At 40.6% G+C, this 22,936-nt stretch overlaps 1 protein-coding gene across 1 annotated transcript in view; it reads right to left on the reverse strand.

The window, feature by feature from the left end:
• The window catches only part of VPS13D (vacuolar protein sorting 13 homolog D), a 200,680-nt gene that overhangs the window by 112,061 nt on the left and 65,683 nt on the right, over positions 1-22,936 (reverse strand). Inside the window, exons 41-48 of the mRNA XM_074933956.1 lie at positions 19,963-20,068; positions 19,285-19,437; positions 18,483-18,618; positions 17,346-17,393; positions 11,782-11,932; positions 10,055-10,265; positions 6,990-7,237; positions 710-901 (exon numbers count right to left, since the gene is read on the reverse strand). Coding sequence (XP_074790057.1) covers positions 710-901; positions 6,990-7,237; positions 10,055-10,265; positions 11,782-11,932; positions 17,346-17,393; positions 18,483-18,618; positions 19,285-19,437; positions 19,963-20,068 — 1,245 coding nt within the window. The remainder of the gene's footprint in view (positions 1-709; positions 902-6,989; positions 7,238-10,054; positions 10,266-11,781; positions 11,933-17,345; positions 17,394-18,482; positions 18,619-19,284; positions 19,438-19,962; positions 20,069-22,936) is intronic.

The following is a 22,936-nucleotide window of genomic DNA, read 5'->3' on the forward strand; positions in this document are numbered from 1 at the left end:
AAAAAAAAAAAAAAAAAAAAAAAGAATCATAAACGAAACTTTAATTTACACTCAAATTTAAAACAAAAATATACTTCATTCAGGACCAAGGACTATATTATTAGTTGTGAAAATGGGAACAAGTTTAAGAACAATTTAAAATTTTTATGTAGTATGTAACCCACTGGTCAGCATATTTAACTCTGTGTCTGATCCGCACAGGATATGAGATTGTTACAACTCCAAGCTACACAACCTGGCTTTTTAGATCAAGCTGCAGAGTCTGATGCTTTCAACTCTAGAGTTCTCTGCTTTATACCTTTGTATATTGGCCAAGATGGCACTATCACAATACAATTATTGCTTTAGACTTCTGTGACTTGATGAAGGTTCTTCAGTGTTTGAAAAACAAATTCTAACATTTTATTTTGATGTACACAGAGCCTAACCAAGACTCTAACTTCGGCACCTTACTACATTTAAAAATGCATAAACTACCAAGATTTAAAATCTTCACTACAGCAACTCAGTCATTTCATGGTTTATGAGAGACCTTCACAATGAGAATGGATATTTGCTATTTGATACAGCCTATTTTCTGCAAATTCATTTTCTTTAATCCATTTTCAAAAGTTGTGCATGGCTGCACAGCAAATCAATACTAAATGGCATCCTCACTTCCAGGTGAGTGACGGTCGTTAATGGGTATGAAAGGCTAAGTTAAACATACCGGTTTTGTTAATCAGCCAATATGGCGCAGAAATGAATATTTTTAGAGACCCTTCAGCTCGACATACAATCCTTATGGTTAGGTTTAGTTGTCGCTTGTTGACATCGTACAATCGCATTCGGACCATATAGTTTTGTGTCCCAGGAGGAATCAACAGCTCCTTGCATAGTGGAAAGTTTTCCAATGACACGCCTAAAAAACAAACACACACAAGAAAAAAACCATGTTCTCCTGACTGTTCTGAGAAAGAGTCAAGTCTTCCTGGAATATTTCGTACAGCTTTCTATGATTTTACTTCCTTTTAAAACTATCTGTTTAACTTTTGAACATGAGCTAAGAAGCTACTGTCATCACAGTCCTCAAACTAAATCTCAAAATGATATATATGCCTTGGGCAGGCCCTCTGCACAAGGGCAAATTTCACCTGTTGAGAATATTCTCACAGCTCAGCCAGTGTTGAAAAAAATAATTGTGTCACATCTCACTATCGTCCTTCAATATCAGTATTTCTAACACTCACACGGACGCTACTCAGAGAAGAACTACCTCATACCAGCCTGATGTGCATTAACTATCTGTGTGGATACTGCAGCTGTGCACTGAGAATTCCCTAGCGCACTTTGATCAAAGCACACTACTGAACCTTTTAATGCACAGCCATGAGGTCCACACAGACAGTTAAGGCAGAGCAGGCTAGCATGAGGCAGATACATACCCCAGCTTGCTGTGAACTAAGTTTTTGTACAGCCAAGCCGTCTCAGTACACTAAAATCTGAAACTATCCTAACTTGGAAATTTAACATATTACGAATACAGTGTTACCGTCTTGCGATTTTACTGCAAGTTTTGCAACATTAGGTATTTTTCTTTAAGACCCAGCTCCTGGAATGAAGTGATTTTGTGAGACACTCCAGCTTTAATTAAGGGAGGAAGGGGAAGAAATAAGCTTCTAGACCTGATGGTTCTATTGAAAAAAGTCTTACAAATGTGACCCGAGTGTACCATAAAGGCATAGAAACCAGAAAGTAAAGAAAAAGAACCCCAAAATAATTACTGTAAAAAAAAATCATGATTTTAAAGCCAATTTCCTGATTTTGTGGGCCTGGCTCATCATTTTTGAATGCTTAGGGTTGCCAATACTGCAAATATCAGAAACAGAATGGTTGGGATATGTATGTACATATTGCACTTCACATTACATCTGTCTCTGGTCTTTCACAGCTAACTGTACAGTTAGCCATGACCAGGCCCCTTCCTGACTGAATTCTGTATAGGATATCTAATAAGAGAGATGCATTTTTCTTTTCAGTTTAGAGTTCAATAAGACAGGTTAAAACTTGAGTGTAGAGAAGGACAATCATATTTTGCTGCAAACACTGGACAAGGAGAAGCTACTGACTCTCATTAAAGAGAAAAGGAGTACTTGTGGCACCTTAAAGACTAACCAATTTATTTGAGCTTATGCTTTCGTGAGCTACAGCTCACTTCATCGGATGCATACTGTGGAAAGTGTAGAAGATCTTTTTATATACACGCAAAGCATGAAAAAATACCTCCTCCCACCCCACTCTCCTGCTGGTAATAGCTTATCTAAAGTGATCACTCTCCTTACAATGTGTATGATAATCAAGTTGGGCCATTTCCAGCACAAATCCAGGTTCTCTCACCCCCCCGCACCCCCCAAACACACACAAACCCACTCTCCTGCTGACAAAGGAGGTGCTGTTGTTATCATGAATAGGTCGGAATATGAACAAGAGGCTGCTCGGCAGCTCTCCAACACCACTTTCTACAAGCCATTACCCTCTGATCCCACTGAGAGTTACCAAAAGAAACTACAGCATTTGCTCAAGAAACTCCCTGAAAAAGCACAAGGTCAAATCCGCACAGACACACCCCTGGAACCCCGACCTGGGATATTCTATCTACTACCCAAGATCCATAAACCTGGAAACCCTGGGCGCCCTATCATCTCAGGCATTGGCACCCTGACAGCAGGATTGTCTGGCTATGTAGACTCCCTCCTCAGGCCCTACGCTACCAGCACGCCCAGCTACCTTCGAGACACCACTGACTTCCTGAGGAAACTACAATCCATCGGTGATCTTCCTGATAACACCATCCTGGCCACTATGGATGCAGAAGCCCTCTACACCAACATTCCATACAAAGATGGACTACAAGCCATCAAGAACACTATCCCCGATAATGTCACGGCTAACCTGGTAGCTGAACTTTGTGACTTTGTCCTTACCCATAACTATTTTACATTTGGGGACAATGTATACCTTCAAATCAGCGGCACTGCCATGGGTACCCGCATGGCCCCACAGTATGCCAACATTTTTATGGCTGACTTAGGACAACGCTTCCTCAGCTCTAGTCCCCTAACGCCCCTACTCTACTTGCGCTATATTGATGGCATCTTCATCATCTGGACCCATGAAAAAGAAGCCCTTGAGGAATTCCACCATGATTTCAACAATTTCCATCCCACCATCAACCTCAGCCTGGTCCAGTCCACACAAGAGATCCACTTCCTGGACACTACAGTGCTAATAAACGATGGTCACATAAACACCACCCTATACCGGAAACCTACTGACCGCTATTCCTACTTACATGCCTCCAGCTTTCACCCTGACCACACCACACGATCCATCGTCTACAGCCAAGCTCTGCGATACAACCGCATTTGCTCCAACCCCTCAGACAGAGACAAACACCTACAAGATCTCTATCAAGCATTCTTACAACTACAATAACCACCTGCAGAAGTGAAGAAACAGATTGATAGAGCCAGAAGAGTTCCCAGAAGTCACCTACTACAGGACAGGCCTAACAAAGAAAATAACAGAACGCCACTAGCCGTCACCTTCAGCCCCCAACTAAAACCCCTCCAACGCATTATTAAGGATCTACAACCTATCCTGAAGGATGACCCAACACTCTCACAAATCTTGGGAGACAGGCCAGTGCTTGCCTACAGACAGCCCCCCAACCTGAAGCAAATACTCACCAGCAACCACATACCACACAACAGAACCACTAACCCAGGAACCTATCCTTGCAACAAAGCCCATTGCCAGCTGTGCCCACATATCTATTCAGGGGACACCATCACAGGGCCTAATAACATCAGCTACACTATCAGAGGCTCGTTCACCTGCACATCCACCAATGTGATATATGCCATCATGTGCCAGCAATGCCCCTCTGTCATGTACATTGGTCAAACTGGACAGTCTCTACGTAAAAGAATAAAATGGACACAAATCAGATGTCAAGAATTATAACCTTCAAAAACCAGTCGGAGAACACTCCAATCTCTCTGGTCACGAGATTACAGACATGAAAGTTGCGATATTACAAAAAAAAACTTCAAATCCAGACTCCAGCGAGAGACTGCTGAATTGGAATTCATTTGCAAATTGGATACAATTAACTTAGGCTTGAATAAAGACTGGGAGCGGCTAAGTCATTATGCAAGGTAACCTATTTCCCCTTGTTTTTTCCTACCCCCCCCCCCCCCGACGTTCTTGTTAAACCCTGGATTTGTGCTGGAAATGGCCCACCTTGATCATCATACACATTGTAAGGAGAGTGATCACTTTAGATAAGCTATTACCAGCAGGAGAGTGGGGTGGGAGGAGGTATTTTTTCATGCTTTGTGTGTATATAAAAAGATCTTCTACACTTTCCACAGTATGCATCCGATGAAGTGAGCTGTAGCTCACGAAAGCTTATGCTCAAATAAATTGGTTAGTCTCTAAGGTGCCACAAGTACTCCTTTTCTTTTTGCGAATACAGACTAACACGGCTGTTACTCTGAAACCTGTCATTAAAGAGACAATTTCTTTCAACTGTAGTATCTCAAGATCAGAGATAAACTTATAGATACATCAAATGAAGTCTACACTGCACCTCTGAAAATATCAGCATCAGTTTCCTCCTACCACCAGTATTTCTCCAAGACCTCCATAGTTTGTTGGCCCGAAACAATTACTTCCACCTTGCAAGACTAATGTGGGGACCAGATGACTCTCTACTAATGCCTCCCCTTTGAGTTTTGTATGCTCTGAAAGTCTTCAAACCCCTACCAGTGAGAGGTACACTAATCATCCCAGCTACTCAAACCCTATCAAATCCCCCTGGTGACAAGTGCCCACAAACTGACATAACCCACTCATTTGACAGAGCCTTTAAGGATGTGTCTACACAGCAACTAGACACCAGTGGCTGGCCCATGCCAGCTGACTTGGTCCTGCTTTGGAGCAGGGGGTTGGACTAGATGACCTCCTGAGGTCCCTTCCAACCCTGATATTCTATGACTTGGGCTTGTGCTGCAGGGCTGTTTCATTGCTGTGCAGCCTTCCAGACTTGGGCTGGAGCCCAGGCTCTGGGACCCTCCCACATCACAGGGTGCTAGAGCCCAGGCTCCAGCCCGATCCTGTAAGTCTACACAGCAACGAAACAGCCCTGCACCCGAGCCCAAGTTGGCTGGCATAGGCCAGCCATGGGTGTCTAACTGCTGTGTAGACATATCCTAACACTCCAGGATGTTGCATGGAGACTACAAGAAAGCCCACAGACGTTTTACACTGTGCTTGATAACACCTAGGCTTGTCCATGACAAGATACCATTTTGAATCTCTGAACGAAATTAAACTACACCAACTCAAGCCACTAGAGACTCTTGTTTGGCTCCTTTCTGGCATTATTTTTGCTGCGTATGGGGAACAAAGGGGAAGAGGTGAGGGAAAAGGGGAGCAACTCAGATTTCTATCAGATGTTCCAATTATTAATTTTTTTTTCTAATTGGGGTGGGTGGGCGTGTGTGAGTGAGAGAGAGAGATGAACAATTTCATAAGAAATTGTAGCCAGACAGCCAGCCCCCCCCCCTCAGACCAGCATTGCTGGAAACACACGGGAGCCAAAACACCAGGGCACTCCAGCACAGCCTTTGAAGCTGAGAGAAGCACAGGTGTGCTGCGACAATGTGCCTCTGGGAACGTATACAACAATTGGGCTCACAGCAGGCAGAGGCGCTGTGACAGACATGGCTCTTAGCCCCTACTAAAACAGCATGATGCACACACACCAACATCCTAGGTGGGAAAATATTTACCCTGATAAAAGAAGTGTCCAGTAGTCGAAACTTATTGTTTCTCCCTTGCAAGTGTGAACTACTCTTGCGAGAGCTGGCGTCACCCCGACAGACCAGCCCCAATTTAGCATAGAAAGGAGAAAGAGAATAAAGGAGTACAGAGGTATAAGTAGGGGACCTACAGCACCATGATTTTTGGAGTGCTTTTCACTATCTATCTGCTGGTCAGATAAGTGACAGCCTCCCAAGGCTTCTGCAGCTAAGAGGGTCCCTGAGCCTTGTCCCTTATTCGTCTTTCCGCGGAATTGAGTGACCGATCCTGGCTTGGCACCGCTGGAATCGAGAGATGCAAGGAGGGTAAGAAGCACCCACACCTGATCTCCTATCTTTAGTGTACACATATTTTGAAATAGAGCTCTATACTTTGTTTTCTTTCTTTGGGATTGTAGCTTCAGTTTTGTAACTTGTTTGTGTGTGTAACATCTCTACATTTAAATAAGTAGGCACTAGCAATTTTGTAACCACATGATTAGAATCTAGTTTAATAAATTTTGGTAACCATTTGTGCATAAGCCTGACTTGTTTCTCTGGTTTACTGTGAAGCAGCCAACACAATTAAAGAACCTCAGCCGTTTTGGCTATAAAGCCTGGCCATTAGGTGAGAGTACTAAGAGCCTAGCGTTGAGTTGTGCCGCCTCCACGGGGCAAACTCTTGGGGCACCTGTCAGTCAATCCTGACTGCCCGCTGCGAAGGAGCTCTGAGCTCTAGCAGTTAAAGTCACGGGTGTGGAGAGGCTCTTAGTGCTGCCATTGGGGCACCTGTCAGTCAGTGTTGACTGCCCGCTGCGAAGGAGCTCTGAGCTCTAGCAGTTAAAGTCACGGGTGGTTAGGACCTTGGGGCATCCGTCAGCCTAGCCCGGGCTGCCCGCCGCGAAGGGACAGTGCGTCCTAGCGGTTAAAGTCACGGATGGTATAAACGGGCATAGCTGGCACCTCACCAAACATCCCTGGCCATCGGCTAACAGAAATGCTGCAACCCAATGAAAACATCACATTGTGTTAAAAAGCTTATTTTTCTTTTTGGTGCCATAGTTGTTTGTATAACAAAACATGCAGTCATTCTGAGCTGCTCTTGTACTAGCCACAAATAATAATACCTCTATAATGCCTTACCAAGCTCAATGTTCTGAGATGTATCCGCTGTGTGCAGCGCTGCCTCCTTGCCAGGTTTTAGTGTCCCGTTAATCGGCATCCCTTTAACATAAAATTCGAGTTCACAAGGTAGCAAGTTACAGATTCCCACAGTTGGCAGGAGATAAATGGTATGCCCAGGCTGTCTGAAAATCTGTTTAGCACTGTCAGAAAATATGTTTGAGGGCATGTAATCTGGATAATTCTCTTTCTTTATAGCCACACAAAACCTATGAAGAAAGACAGATGCATGTGAAAAAAGAGCAATGGACTGAATGGAATAGCTGTACTTTGGCTTCGCTAGCACTTGAATCTCATGCCACAGTGCAATTTACACGATTCAAAACCCGTACAGCATTTAGAATTAATTCTCCATAATAAACATTTTAAACTTGACTGTAAAATATTCCAAATATTTTGCACTTATATTGACTCTCATCTGATACTCCCAAAACAGTTTACAAACAATTACACCTCATAACAAATCTGTGAACCACCACACATAATTATAGTAGAATCTTCCTTAATCTACAAACTGATTATCCTCAGAAAAAAATCCCATTACACTTCTCAACACATACTTAATAGCAAAGTGGTCTCTAAACTACTAAACTTTTACAAAATATATTACAGTACATTTACTGGTACGCTATGAAGTATTGATTATTTAAAACTAAATTATACTTGCCAAAATAAATTAGAATTACTCTGTATAATGCAATTGTATTTTTGTTTTTCTTGTCCTCCCTGTTCTAACCACTAGACAATATTGTCTTTTGGGATTTAAATTAGGCAATCACATGAGGAAGTAAAACAACAACACTTCTTCAGGTAACATGTTCTTTGGAGAGGTACTCACATCTTATAAAAATTGTTTAGCATCCTACAGTAATGACCTCAAAACAGTATATATTTTTAAAAAATCTGAACTATAAACCTCTGGCTTTATGAAATGATAACTATTCACTAAGCAAAGGTCATTTCCCTCAACTATTTTTAGGAATGTCATATATAAAGCCTCAAGAGACAAGATGGGTGATGTAATATCTTTTAGTGGACCAACTTCTGATGATGAGAGAAGCTTTTGAGCCACACAGAGCTCTTCTTTAGGTCTGGGAAAGGCCAAACAAGTTGATGGCATTCCTATCTGTATCAAACTAAGGAATTACGAGATACCATGCAGTGTTCATTACGTGTTGACATTATGGGAATTAAAACAGAGTACTTAATATTTTGGACAATGCACTTGGACCATAAGTAACAATCCTGCACTGGCAGAAGGACAGACTAGGTAACCTAATTCCCATCTCTAATTTCTATTAATTGATTTTATTACATTAAAGGTTAATAGAGTGGTTGTTTTGTAATTTTACACTTTTGCTATAGGGATGGTCAAGAACTGGTATAAGAACTGTTTTGGTCTTATGACAGAAACTTTAAAAAGCCTCTAATGCTTTACTGTTTTCTGACAGGTTTCAGAGTAACAGCCGTGTTAGTCTGTATTCGCAAAAAGAAAAGGAGTACTTGTGGCACCTTAGAGACTAACCAATTTATTTGAGCATAAGCTTTCGTGAGCTACAGCTCACTTCATCGGATGCATACTGTGGAAAATATAGAAGATGTTTGTTTTTATACACACAAATCATGAAAAAATGGATGTTTATCACTACAAAAGGTTCTCTCTCCCCCCACCCCACTCTCCTGCTGGTAATAGCTTATCTAAAGTGATCACTCTCCTTACAATGTGTATGATAATCAAGGTGGGCCATTTCCAGCACAAATCCAGGTTTTCTCCCCCCCCCCCCCCCCCACACACACACACACAAACCCACTCTCCTGTTGGTAATAACATCAGCCACACTATCAGAGGCTCGTTCACCTGTACATCTACCAATGTGATATATGCCATCGTGCCAACAATGCCCCTCTGCCATGTACATTGGTCAAACTGGACAGTCTCTACGTAAAAGAATAAATGGACACAAATCAGATGTCAAGAATTATAACATTCATAAACCAGTTGGAGAACACTTCAATCTCTCTGGTCACGAGATTACAGACATGAAAGTTGCGATATTACAACAGAAAAACTTCAAATCCAGACTCCAGCGAGAGACTGCTGAATTGGAATTCATTTGCAAATTGGATACAATTAACTTAGGCTTGAATAGAGACTGGGAGTGGCTAAGTCATTATGCAAGGTAACCTATTTCTCCTTGTTTTCCTAACCCTCTCCCCCTCCCGCCCCCCCCCCCCAAGACGTTCTTGTTAAACCCTGGATTTGTGCTGGAAATGGCCCACCTTGATTACCATACACATTGTAAGAAGAGTGATCACTTTACATAAGCTATTACCAGCAGGAGAGTGGGGTGGGGGGAGAGAAAACCTTTTGTAGTGATAAACACCCATTTTTTCATGATTTGTGTGTATAAAAACAAACATCTTCTGTATTTTCCACAGTATGCATCCGATGAAGTGAGCTGTAGCTCACGAAAGCTTATGCTCAAATAAATTGGTTAGTCTCTAAGGTGCCACAAGTACTCCTGTTCTTTTTACTGTTTTCTGGTTCCTAAGAAGATTCTGTACCCTTCCGATGTCAGCAAAGAAGAAAGTGTCACAGACAAACTAATGTTAATTTTTGCTTCCTGCTCCTGTAGTGGCTGTTTATCAAAGGAAATTGGGAGAGTGATTTGTGGTTCCCTACCCTCTTACATCCAGCCACAGATTGTGGGATTGGGATGGAGACCCGACGCTCTTCCATCTAGCCATCATGGCAGGGTCCATTTTCTATTTTTAAATACCCTGATGGATATGACCTTATATCCCATCTAATCTTCCTTGTATAAATTACAGTATAGTCACACTTAAACATCTCGTATTATACATAAGGGGTCAAACAAAAACAACACTACAAAAGTTCTATCTCGGAACAATCTCTTTCCCATTCCACTTTAGCTTTTTCTAGTGCTACTTACTTTCACATTAATTCACCTATCAAGAACTGGTAAGTTATAGCAAAATATTTAGCCTTATAAGGTCTTAATTACCTGAAAAATCGGCTGTTTTCAGACTCCATCGAATGGCACTCTCGTTTGCTGCTACATACCTCTGCTGCCTTCTGCACATTAGTCCAATGAATGGGAGTCTTACAGAAAAAGACTCCCATTCCTTTTGGCCTGGCCTGCAATCGCCAAGATGTAAGGTGTAATGGAATAGCAAAGGAATCCCCTGGCATTACTGCTGGAAGCACTACCGGTTCTGCAACCAAATCACAAAGAAAACACATGCTTCAGGTTGCATCCTTTGGTCAAACTATAAATAATTTCTTCAGTTATAAATTCTGGACAACACATTTAATGAAAGAAGCAGTACATTTCCCATTAGATGTAGTTCATCCGGTCCAAATGCCAAGCTGTTGTTTAAAGTGCCCCTAATAGTGAGTCAAGAAAGTGCTGCTTATAGAACCAGAGGGCTGATTCCAGACAAATTGGAATGGATTAAAAAAAATTATCTGGAGTTCTAACTTTGTTTCTCTGGTTGCCTTAGTTAAAAGTACCATTTTAAGTGGGTGTGGAAAGAAAAGTTACTCATCTATTACTAGAGTTCAAGTAAATTGTCAAAATAAATCCACACTCTTGAATTACGTCTGCACACAACACCAAAGACCGAAACCCTCTGCCAAATTCTGACTGTTGGAGGACACAAGGACTTCATCTCATCTGTGGCATGTTCTAGACATAGACTCATAAGGAGATGTGGCCCTCTCTCATCCTCATCTCCTCCAATTCACCTAAGCAGCAAATTGAAACTCCCTTTGGTTCCTTCAGTTTAGCTTGTTGACCATTTCCCCCCTAGTTAGGGCTATTTTTTGTCAACGCAAGTAGTGTTGAAATCTGTAAGGTTCCCCCATCCTCCCACCGCCGCTCTTCTCCTCAGTCCCCTCACCCCCTCCAAGAAAAAACAAATTCAGGTGTTTTTCAGAACTTCAGTTCAAGGAATCAAACTTCATTGGGGTAATCAGTTCTTCTGCCATTGTGGTGGATGTAAAAAGATAATTTGGGTTAAAAACTGTTCAAGAGCGTGGGTGCGAGACCACTATATCCCAGTGCATCGGATCTGCAATGAAATACTCCCAAGTACAGAATTCACTTCTTTGCCAGTACTAGCGTTTTCCTTGCTCAGGTGAAAGGTGACTGTCACATAGCTGCAGTTAAAGAAAAAGAAGCAAGCCCTGTCTCATATGACACAAATATACGGTAAAGTCTTTCAAATGCACTTGTTAATAGAACTCTCAAGCTGTTTGTAAGACGATGAAAATCCTAGACGTTGGATAAAGAATCTATTGTAAACAACAAACTTATGTAATTTTGACTTAAGGCAAAGAAATAAAAGAAGTCTGACTCTTCTAAACTGAAGATAAGTAAACAAAGCACAATACTTTAAGCATTCCTTTCTTCTGCTTTGAAAGAAGCTGGGGACAGGAATGTCACACTAAACTTGACAATAGCCTAACACAAAATTCTTGTTGTTGCTTGAGATTTCATACTTTATCCGCAGGAAAAATCTCTACATAAGATTTGTTGGGAGGTCTTACTTGCTTTTATACTTTGAACCTTTTGATGGCATCTTCTAGACATTCATTTTTACTGGAGAATAGGACAAGAAAAATTTTGCAACAACCAAAAACTGGGGCCATCATAAATGGCTCTGCCGGATAAGGTTTTTCTCACTGATATGTAGCGGGGCAGTGTAGCGATAGCATTCTGAGACTTACTGTCAGGAGCGGAAGGGCTATCCAGCCTTAATTCCATTGGTGTTTCCAGCCTGTTTTTCACAATCAACGCAGAGCGCACAGTAATCACCTTCCGGGCGCTACCTTCCATGGTAACTTCAAATACCACACGAACTGGAGGCAATGAAGAAAACTGCAAAGCCATTTTAAAAGTTTAGGTATCAGAAAATGCAATGATGATAAATAGCAAAGGAACGCCCAAACTTTGCAGTAACTGCAGCTTGCCAGTAACCCAAGGGCCACACCTAATTTACACATTTCATATATTTTTTAAAATACCCATAATTTTGCCTTGTGCTTATATCATGTTTGATAAACATGAGCTCATTATTTGGGCTTCTCAACCTACAGGAAAAAAGGAATGAAAATAAAAACACAAGGAACCCACTAGAAAGGAAGAGCAGATTTGGCCTGCTATAATCATTGCTCTTTATGAACTGCAGCTCCCTATATATGGTAGCAAACAGGAAAATGGCTGCATCCTGGGCATTCCTGAGCTAGAATGTTAAGAGCATTGTTTATGCTAAAGATTTTTATTAGTATGTTTCATGCTTTCAAAAAATTTCAAAACAGCCTGCGATAAATCAAGGTTCTGTTCATTCTCATTTTCCTCAGTGCTTCCCACTCCTTTCACAGTCACTGCCCTTCTGCGTACACAGTCAGAAAAATATCCTCAGATAGCTAGATTAACAAATATTAACACATACACACACACAATGCATTATCACAAAATCCTTAGTGACATTATAAACTTTAAAACAATTCATTTTTCCCTTCACACTACAGAAACATAAAAAATCCATACTGTATATGGTCCCAAAGAAAAATTGCTACAGCAACTATTATTTTAAGAGACTGTGCCCAGAACATGCTGACAATGTTCTTGTATTTGAGAAAGAACGGACAGTCAGTCCAGGATTTTGAACTGCCAAAAACTTTATTAAAACAACGTAAAAAAAACAAATATAACACAATGAAATGTACATAGTTTTGCTGAAACTTGCCAGCAGCACATTCAGCAAGTCTAAGATCATAAGGAAAAACACAGAAGTATTTTGTTTTTTTAAACACAGCCCCAGTTCCGGGTACAAAGTTCACAAGATTTTAAATAAAACTAGACACATCAACTAAACTCACCATCCAATGAAAGCAACTCACAATACTAACCTCAGTTATGGAGTTAGCAATTTACTTGAGATTTTCTATTTCAAAATATTATGTCCTTAAAGAAGAATTCTAAAGATTTTGAAGAGAAGTATTAACAAATATAATCTTGCTATCATGTTATGTTATAGTATTTTTTATTTAATTCTTAAAGTTTTGCTCTTAAATATTTCTGGTGAACGCTAAACTCAGTTCAGGTGGAAGACAAATAGTTCTGTATTTAACCTTGTGCTCCCAGCGTTGCGGACGACAACAGCAGCAGGAGATGAGCAGCAGTGCCAAGATATCTTAGCTTCACCATTTAGGATTGTTGTTTTAAAATTGATTCCATAATAAACAAAAATTCTGGCAGGGAGAAACTAACACTTCTTTTTCCTGGAATTAGTGACTCTGTCCAAGAGTCATTCAATGATAGTGTTTGAGGAGACAGTATTCTTCTACCAAAAATAGAGTTTGTCATTCTGCTACTTATGCAGATTGATTTTTGATAATCTGGCCAGTGTGGGTCTTTTGCCAATGTTCCCTTCTGTTGCAGGTAGCTCATATTACTACAATACTGAACACTTCTTGCAATATTTAAATCAAAGGTTTATGCAGTATAGGAGAAGCCTTACTCTTCCTTTCCTAAAATGCCATATTTTAAGCCCCACAGGATACAATCCTCAAAGGAATTAAAGACATGCTCCAAAACTCATTGTAAAGCAAGAGAGAATTTCCACTAATTTCAATGGGCTTTGGATTTTCTATTAAGGTAAATGTATCAACTGGAATTTCCATTCAGTTTGCTTATGCCTCAGTCTTCCCCCATACTTAATTGTGAGCACTAAATATATCAGTTTTTAAAGAGTTTTATGGTGTGAAGATGTGCCCAGAACCAGTGTCCTACTGAGACAGTAAGCTCGGTGGGTCAGGGACCTTTGTGTTATGTGTGCGCAGTACCTAGAACAATCCAAAGTTTAGGTGCTACCACAATACAAAATAAATAAATAAATAGGTCAGAGTTAGAGAAAGAGTAACGTGTCCTATATAGCAAGCAGCCTTTTCTTCTTATGCTTCCTTTGCAAAGGGGCAAACATGTCGAGCAGTGCCAGCTTGTAAAAGATTTTCCTTTTTTAGTTTGGTGCAGATTAGAGTGTCAAAGTAAATGAGAACAGAGCTGAGACAACAGACTGCAATGGTTCTTAAAGCCTTTTCGTGATTAGTGGCAGTTCTGGACCAGCCTTCCAAGGGGAGCAGTGGGGCAAAAAGCCTGGCTTCAAGACTGAGCTTGATAAGTTTATGGAGGGGATGATATGAGACTGCGTACAATGGCATGTAGCTGATCTACGACTAGTAGCTGCAAATATCTTCAATGGCTGATGACGGGACACTAGATGGGGCGGGCTCAGAGTTACTACAGAGAATTCTTTCCCAGGTGTCTAGCTGGTGAGTCTTGCACACCTGCTCAGGGTCTAACTGATTGCCATATTTGGCGTTAGGAAGGAATTTTCTCCCAGGTCAGATTGTCAGAGACCCTGGGAAGTTTTCGCCTTCCTCTGCCGCATGGGGCCCAGGTCACTTGCAAGTTTAAACTAGTGTAAATTGTGGATTTTCTGTAACATGAAGTCTTTAAATCATGATTTCAGTAACATAGCCAGAGGTTAGGGGTCTATTAAATGAGTGAGTAAGTGAGGTTCTGTGGCCTGCAATGTGCAGAAGGCCAGACTAGATGATCATGATGGTCCCTTCTGACCTTAAACTCTATGAGTGGTCAGTTCTCAAAAAGATTCACATTAAAACATTCAGAAATTTAAATAAATAAACTACCCACTCACCCATCCCTTCTACCTTTACAGGTACCAAATGCCTATGAATCTATTCCAAGAAAAAACTCTATCAGATGCGCCCATTATTCTTTTTTCCTCTTAGCTGCTCTAAAAGTCTGCAGATCCTCTTCCATATTTAACGAAGTCAGTGCCAGAGCGAACTAGTTACAGTTCTGGACAGTAACATTTAACAAGTGCTCAGTCATCCTGGAAACTACTGTGGTCTTATTCTCCAAAACCCTTGCACCTTATGTAATTATTTACATCTGGGATAGAATGACTAGTGGTATTAAGTGTTAACATATTGATTTGGTAGGATTTTATATTCACCTCACAAACGTGTAACTGATGACCCAAGGCAGTAGAGAGTGAGGTCTATGGTGTCTCCCTATTAAAGTGCACACCCTTAAGAAATAACATCTGGAGGATGAGGTAGCATTGAGCATAGTCAGAACAAAGCAGCAAACAAGAGGACACAGGGATATCTGTGTTGAAAGAAAGGAGAATATTTCTGGGTCAAAAAGGAAAGTGAAAGAGGAAGAAGGCTGAAAGGAACAGGATCAACAGGATATGAAACCGGAATCAAAGAAGGGGAAAACCTAGACAAGAGCGCCAAACAAAGTCTGGACTCATTTCACATATACACAAAGGTGCATATTGCCTGGGTTTCTTGAGACCTGTTTGAAATATTGAAGTGATGTTCAAGATGCTCCCTAACCCACAAAAATGCTATTTTACTAACTTAGTGGATTCTGCCAACATGAAAAAGGATGTAAGTTAAAGTTATACAAACAGCTATCCACACTTGTGGAATGTGGGAGAGCTGATGTTGGTGACTCTCCATTGAAATGTTGAAGAATGATGAACAGCTTTGTTTGGTCTCCTGAATTATTACGAGGTAACTATTATTGCTGTGCAGAACCCCTAGTCCTTCAGAAATAAAATTATTTATAAATAATCTAGTGTGCAAACAGATTAGTTCCACCCAGTGTTGGATGAGATGACTGAGAAGTAGCAACGTTTAGTGCTCTTGCAAAATTAGTTTGAAATGAGGTAAGTCACAGAGAAGAGTAAGGGTCATTGGTGTTATGAAAGGTGTCCTGCAAGGAGGAAATAAGTTGTTATTCCTTGGTGATCTCTTATTTTTGAGGCAGAATGGAAAAAACCAACAACTTTCCTTGCAAAGGAAATAATGGAAGTAACCATACAATAGGTTCAAGGAAATAGGAGTGATTGAATCAGATATCAAATACTTTGTACTCCTGGGGGAATTCTGTGTCACTGCATGCGCACAGAATTCATGTTCCCCCCAGACATCTTTGCTTCTCTGAAGAAAATGATGGGGAAGCAAAGGAAGCCGCAAGAGTGGTCATGTGCCAGAGCTGCCTGGGTGAGGGAGGGTGCTGCTCAGGCTAGCTGACTCTGCAGCTGGACACTGCCTCCTGGGTCCTAGTGCCGGTTTTCCTCCCCTTTTATGTGTGCTGGGAGCCATCCTGTTTTCTGTACAATGGTGAGTGCCGGAGCTAAGAGGGTGGAGTGCGGGAAGAGGCAGTGGGGAAGGGAAAGAGGATGGGATTGGACAAGGGGATGTGGGAGTGATGGGACAGGGGAAGAGAAGGGTAGGGGAATGTGGGGGTGGGGGGGAAGCAGGATCCTTACATGCAGCATCCCCATAGCAATAGTGGCAGCTGGGGTTCCCCTGTTAAGCAGACACATTGAACCCCTACCCTGATCAGCCCACCCCGCACCCAGACCCTCATCCCACTGAGATTCAGATCAGCTGCACCCATACCCCTAACCTACCAAGCCCCACTCCCCCAGCACCTGAACTTTACGCTGAGCCCTTCACTCTCAGACCCCCCTGCCGAGCCCCATCCTTCCACACCCAGATGACACCCCCCCACGAGTCCTAACCAACTTCACCTGCCCCCCCACCCGAGTCCCATTGCCACTGCACCTAGAACCTCCCCCCGAAACGAGCACCTATGCATCCAGATCCCCCTGCACCTGCACCCCTCACTGAGTACCCTGCACCCAGACTGCCCTACACAGAACCCTCTCATCCCACACTTGGATCCCCCCACACTAAGTCCCTCCATACTTGGATCCTGCTGGTCTGAGCCTATCTGCCCACATCTGGTGCAGAGGGGCAAGGCCCCGGGTGTTTCTGGGGCAAGCTCAGCCCTTGCGCTGTGTCAGGGTTGGGTGCAGCCTCACCACAAGTCCCTGTCCCCAGGGAAGAATGGGGGTGGGACGGTGGGCTGCAGGGTGATCTCCCACCTCCATGCAGCCAGTGGCCTTTGCTCCTCATTGCCATGCTGGGCCTCCACATTTATTTACTGACAAATAAAATGTGCAGAATTTTAAAATATTGTTCGCAGAATTTTTTTTTTTTTTTTTTTTTGGAATTCCCTCAGGAGTAACACTGTGACTTCCATAATCAGATAATCATCATTGCATGGGTACAATTTGTATCAAGTCTGTCAAACTGTTTGTAAAGAGAGAATAATCATCATTCCATTCATAGAATTATTCTACTTTAACACATCTAAAGGAACAATGAAAAAATGTACTCACATAGACGTGGGGATGTATTATATTTGTTCTGCTGATAGGGCTACCAACCTAGACAAGAATAAAGTAAAACTTACCAATCAGAGCACATTGTAAACTGCTAATGTCCCTTCTAAAGTACCTCATTGCTTTGTGAGAAGCAAAGCTAAACTGTAGTCAATAGTCTTCCTGATGCTCTCCATGGCTCTGGAGAGGGGTCAGGAAGATTAGTTCCAAAAAGTAAAATGTGATTGTTTCCTGTAGTTTGTAGTTCTGTTGTTTTGTAACAAAGAAGAAAGGGGAGTTACTGGAAAATGTGTCAGTATTAGAGATATATGCAGAGTAATTTCTACCACAGAGTAGGGAACCACATCATCTTCCTGACATAAGCAAAAATAGATCTTAAATATATATGGCAAGGAAATTGAGATACTATGCTTGCTATAATATGCAACTGTCAGGACTACTGAAAATATTTCAACTCCTGCTGAATAGTGATTTGCCCTTTGAATAATTTTGTAAATTTAGAGCCAAGTCCTGCCTAATGCCAAGAGACCAACAACTTTTAATTTCCCTAGGGGTGCTGCAACTTGCAGCCTGGAGACCTTCAGTTTCATTATCTACTCCTCACGCCTAGAGGCTTGCTTTGTCGTTAGGCCCCACCATGAATGCAAGCCTGTGGGCTGGCCCAATTAAATTTTTTCATTCACAAAACAGATTTTTGTCAAAGCACCACCACCCCAGAATTATACAAAATTGTCAATATAGTTTATTTTCAATTAATTAACCACGGAAGGCAGACCTAATAAGCCTGAAATAGAGGACTAGGACATAGGAACAATGTTGGTGGGATGCAGAATTTTAATCAATGGATCCGTGACACCTTACTAATGCAATATTTCTGTCATTCTACGCTCCGATTCTCTGTTGAGCACAGACTAACTTTGAAGACTACAGAATGTATGTTATTTTTGCAATGTGTAATACTGTCAGCTGGTAACTGACCCAAGATCACTAAAGACTCATTTTGAGCTGACTGAAGAGAAAGAAGGTCCCATCAGTGAACAGTCACTGCTTTAGAAATAAAATTGTGAAGAAAAGACTACCCAAGTAAACTCTGTGAAAAGATATAATTGAAATATACTCAGAATCAGAACTTACAGTAGAAGATGATGTGTTCTTGTCAGGTGCTGCATATCGGAAAAAGGTTCCAACTTTGTCTACCGACACTGGACTGACTTGTTCCCATCCACTTACTCTCACTTGCAGCTGATGAATTCTTAGATCATGTGTGTGCCTGTCAGTTCAGTTAAAGTCAAATTATCATTAAGGCATCATCTCACAAAGGAAAGCCAAGACAGTAATTAGAACCAATATATGTTTGGATTTATCTGTTGTTTTAAGAGAAGATTAATTCTTGACTATTCAAATGTAAAAAGACAGTTTTCTATTCCAAGGATTTAAAAATGTGCTTTTAAATTTAAGAGCCAATTATCCAATGTCAGCCGATACAAACTACACAAATAAAACTATAGCCCATATGCAGTACATGCAAAACAAAAAATAAACTTGTTAAATATTCGTTTGTATCCTCTGATTTTAAATTCAACTGCTAACCAACATGTATTCTTCACAGAGTGCACAGACACTCAGTCAAGCAAACTGACAATTTTTTTCCCCACAAATTTCTCTAGAAATACAGGAAACTCCACTTTTACAAAATTAAAATGAGAAAAACCATTCATACACAACTCCCATTGACATCCATGCTTGTCTAATGGCAGAATTTAGCCACAGATGATATATATTTTCAAATATGTAAAAACCAAGGAAAGATTAAAAAATGTCCACATATTAAAAAAAAAAGTCTACTGGACAGCATTCCAAAAAGTATGTTCCCATGAATGTGTATATAAATGAGTGAATAAATTCCAAAGGAAAACTGATGGTTTTTCTCCTTCACCTGTGTCTTAGTTTCCCTCTGGCTTCAAATTCGAATGGAATCTCCTCACTAGTGAGAACTTCTCGCCACTCACTGACATTGTGTGCATCATCAAGAAATGTTCCATTTTCCTCAGGAACGACACCCGGACTCCCACTATGAGATAGCGCTGCACTGTAATCAGAATCACACCAGACTAAGACTTCTATGATATAAGTTAAGTTGTTGTTCTTAATTTGTACATATTCCTCAACAAAAAGGCAACTTAGCATCACAATATGGTAAAACCTGACTTATGAGAGAAAACTCAGGGCTCTGCCAAAAAAAAATAAAATAAAAAATAAAAAAAACAATTGTCTCATGGAGATGGTCTTTAAAAGGTTTAAAAAGAAAATCAAACATTGTACTGGCAACCTTGAGAATGCTTCAAAGTGATTAAAGGGTCATCATGATTAGACATTTTAGTTTTTGTTAAAAAATTTAGATCCAATATGAATAAAAGTGGTTTTTTTAAAAAAAATTTATGGCAAATGTCACTATGTTTCCTCTTGGCTTTATTTTAAAAATTTTTGAATTTAAAAAATAGTTGCCAGGAAGGGCAAGATACATCAACAGAAAACAAATCTACTTTCCCACAGCACCTGCATCACAGAAAGGCATGACAAATATTGTTAGAATGACACCGTAACAGTTCTTTACCGGGTAGGGGTAGTAGTTAGGGTAGCAAACCATAGAGTGCATCCGGTGTGATTCCGCAACGCAAATGGTACAAAGGGCTGTCTGCGTTTTGGGGTCTTCATTTCAGCTATAAAAGAATAAAAGAGGGCTTTATTAAATGTATCTCACAGAAACATGTTAGGTACTGACACAACTTGGTGGAGATGCCACAGTTATAATAAATCAAAGTCTAGAGAACCAACCCTGGCACAAAGTGAAAGAGAAAAAAAATAGAAATATATAGCATAAGAGAGATATAAAAGCATTTTTACACACACATACACACCCACCCCTTTGTGTCAAACTGTCAGCACTGGAAACTGAAGTCCTATATTCACAGGACAGGTATACAGTGAGCAAAGGAAGCTTTCCCCACACGGTCTCACCAATCTGAAACAACCCCATATCAGAGGCTCTCCCTTTAGGAATCAAAAGTCAGTTCATTCACCACGTTCATTCATTCTTTTGGTGCCTCTACTGTCAAACAAGTATCTCCACAGTGGCAGTGATTATTATGTTGACAGCTGTCCAACTAGGAACTGGACTGAGATCACCAACACATTTCATATATGGCCAAACACTCATGAGATGGTAACCACATACAGTTACTACTAACCTGGGTTGGATTTAAGCCATCAACTAAAGAAGAAAAGCTCTGCATTATTCACTACAGACCACTGAGCCATCCAGTACCCTCTCAAAAGTTATTTTTAATCATTAACAATGACAGCAAGGCAGAAATATGTTGTCTGCACAACTTAAGGTCATTTTAGATCATAAAGTAAACAAATACAAAATCAACCTGAATGTGTCCAAAGAAAAAAAACCGGAACTATTAAAATGTAGAACTGAAGGCTACAAAAACATTAAATAATGAACTTCATCTATCATATTTGACCTTTTTCATGTAATAAAGAGTGTGTATGTTACGAATGTTTTATTAACAAGAGCAGATTCTACCCTGCTATTTTCTATTACATTGCATTCTGTCAGTTAAGGCTTTTGTCATAACAGGATACTGGTTCTGACTGACAAAAACAAATAGTCAACTTCAAAGTTTTTTGTTTTTGTTTTTAAATAAAAAGTGGCTGCTCACTAGATTTAATCATTAGGAAAACATCACTAGAACAAAATGGTTTTAAAAAATATAAAGGAATGAAGCCTAACATATTGCTCAGCATACATTTTTCTAAAATGTGAAAGTCAGAAAAAGAGCCCAATATTTTAACTATTGCCTTTCTGTGCCCTCCAGCGGTGAATGGATTCATGAAAAGGCGGCATAGAAATTAAATATTATAATTGACAATCATTTATCTATTTTCAAATATAAATTATTGTTTCTAATGGTTAATCGTTGCCTTTACTTTAAGATGAAAATCCATATAAATACAGGTACTTCCATAATTCAATATTTCTCATATTCTGAGGACTTATTCTCCCACCACAACATACAGGCAGTAGTTACTGAGTTCAGCAGGAGTTCTTGGTATCCTGAAGCAGGTCTCTAGTTTTCTATACCTACTGGGGCAGATCCTCAGCGGGTGTAAGTTGTCATCGCTCCTAATGAAGCTACCAACAGTAAAAACTGTACAACAGTCTAGGTCTACAAAATATAATACAGCACCTTAATATGTCTTTCTTCATACACATACCCACAAGTTCCAAAACAGTCCATTCTTTAATATGTTACTGAACATCAGATTCAACTTTATTCTAAACAGTGAATGAAAAAGGATATCTATATTCTTAACAAGTTTTGTTATGACTTAATGGTGACTCCACAGAAATTGATGGCAAAATTTCTAGTACTTTCAAAGACAGGAAGCTCAAGTTCTTCCAAATCAAAATTTTGTCTTCTGCCAATCACAGATTCGCAGTCATCTTTCGACAATGGGCTAGATTTAGTAAAATACTGTATAGCTGCCTCCAGTTATATAGGATTACAGAGCAGAAGAAAAACTTAATCCGGCACTTAATCAGTTGTTGATTTATATTTTCAAGAGCAATTACAAAACAAATTTTTGGATTGTGTCAATTTTATGGTATGATGATTTTCAAAATAAAACATGCTGTACAGATTGCAACTTCTCAAACTGCTGATTTAAAATATAAGAAATGGGAAATAAGTAAGTTATTTTCTTTTGTTTCAACTCTCATTAAAGTCGATTGTAAAAGTGTAAAATACTGTAATTTAGCCTTACAGTAATCAAATTTTCGATGAACACAGAAGTTCTTACTTAGGCAAGGTTTTTACTTTTACATTCAATCATAGAATACCAGGGTTGGAAGGGACCTCAGGAGGTCATCTAGTCCAACCCCCTGCTCAAAGCAGGACCAATCCCCAACTAAATCATCCCAGCCAGGGCTTTGTCAAGCCCGACCTTAAAAACCTCAAAGGAAGGAGATTCCACCACCTCCCTAGGCAATGCATTCCAGTGTTTCACCACCCTCCTAGTGAAAACATTTTTCTTAATATCTAACCAAAACCTCCCGCACTGCAACTTGAGACCATTACTCCTCGTTCTGTCATCTGCTACCACTGAGAACAGTCTAGAGCCATCCTCTTTGGAACCCCCTTTCAGGTAGTGAAAGCAGCTATCAAATCCCCCCCTCATTCTTCTCTTCTGCAGACTAAACAATCCTAGTTCCCTCAGCCTCTCCTCATAAGTCATGTGTTCCAGTCCCCTAATCATTTTTGTTGCCCTCCGCTGGACGTTTTCCAATTTTTCCACATCCTTCTTGTAGTGTGGGGCCCAAAACTGGACACAGTACTCCAGATGAGGCCTCACCAATGTCGAATGGGGGGGAACGATCACGTCCTTTGATCTGCTGGCAATGCCCCTACTTATACAGCCCAAAATGCCATTCGCCTTCTTGACAACAACAGCACATTGTTGACTCATATCCAGCTTCTTGTCCACTGCAACCCCTAGGTCCTTCTCTGCAGAACTGCTGC

This window comes from Natator depressus, chromosome 18 (genome assembly GCF_965152275.1).
Source record: "Natator depressus isolate rNatDep1 chromosome 18, rNatDep2.hap1, whole genome shotgun sequence".
In the NCBI taxonomy this organism is placed as follows: Eukaryota; Metazoa; Chordata; order Testudines; family Cheloniidae; genus Natator; species Natator depressus.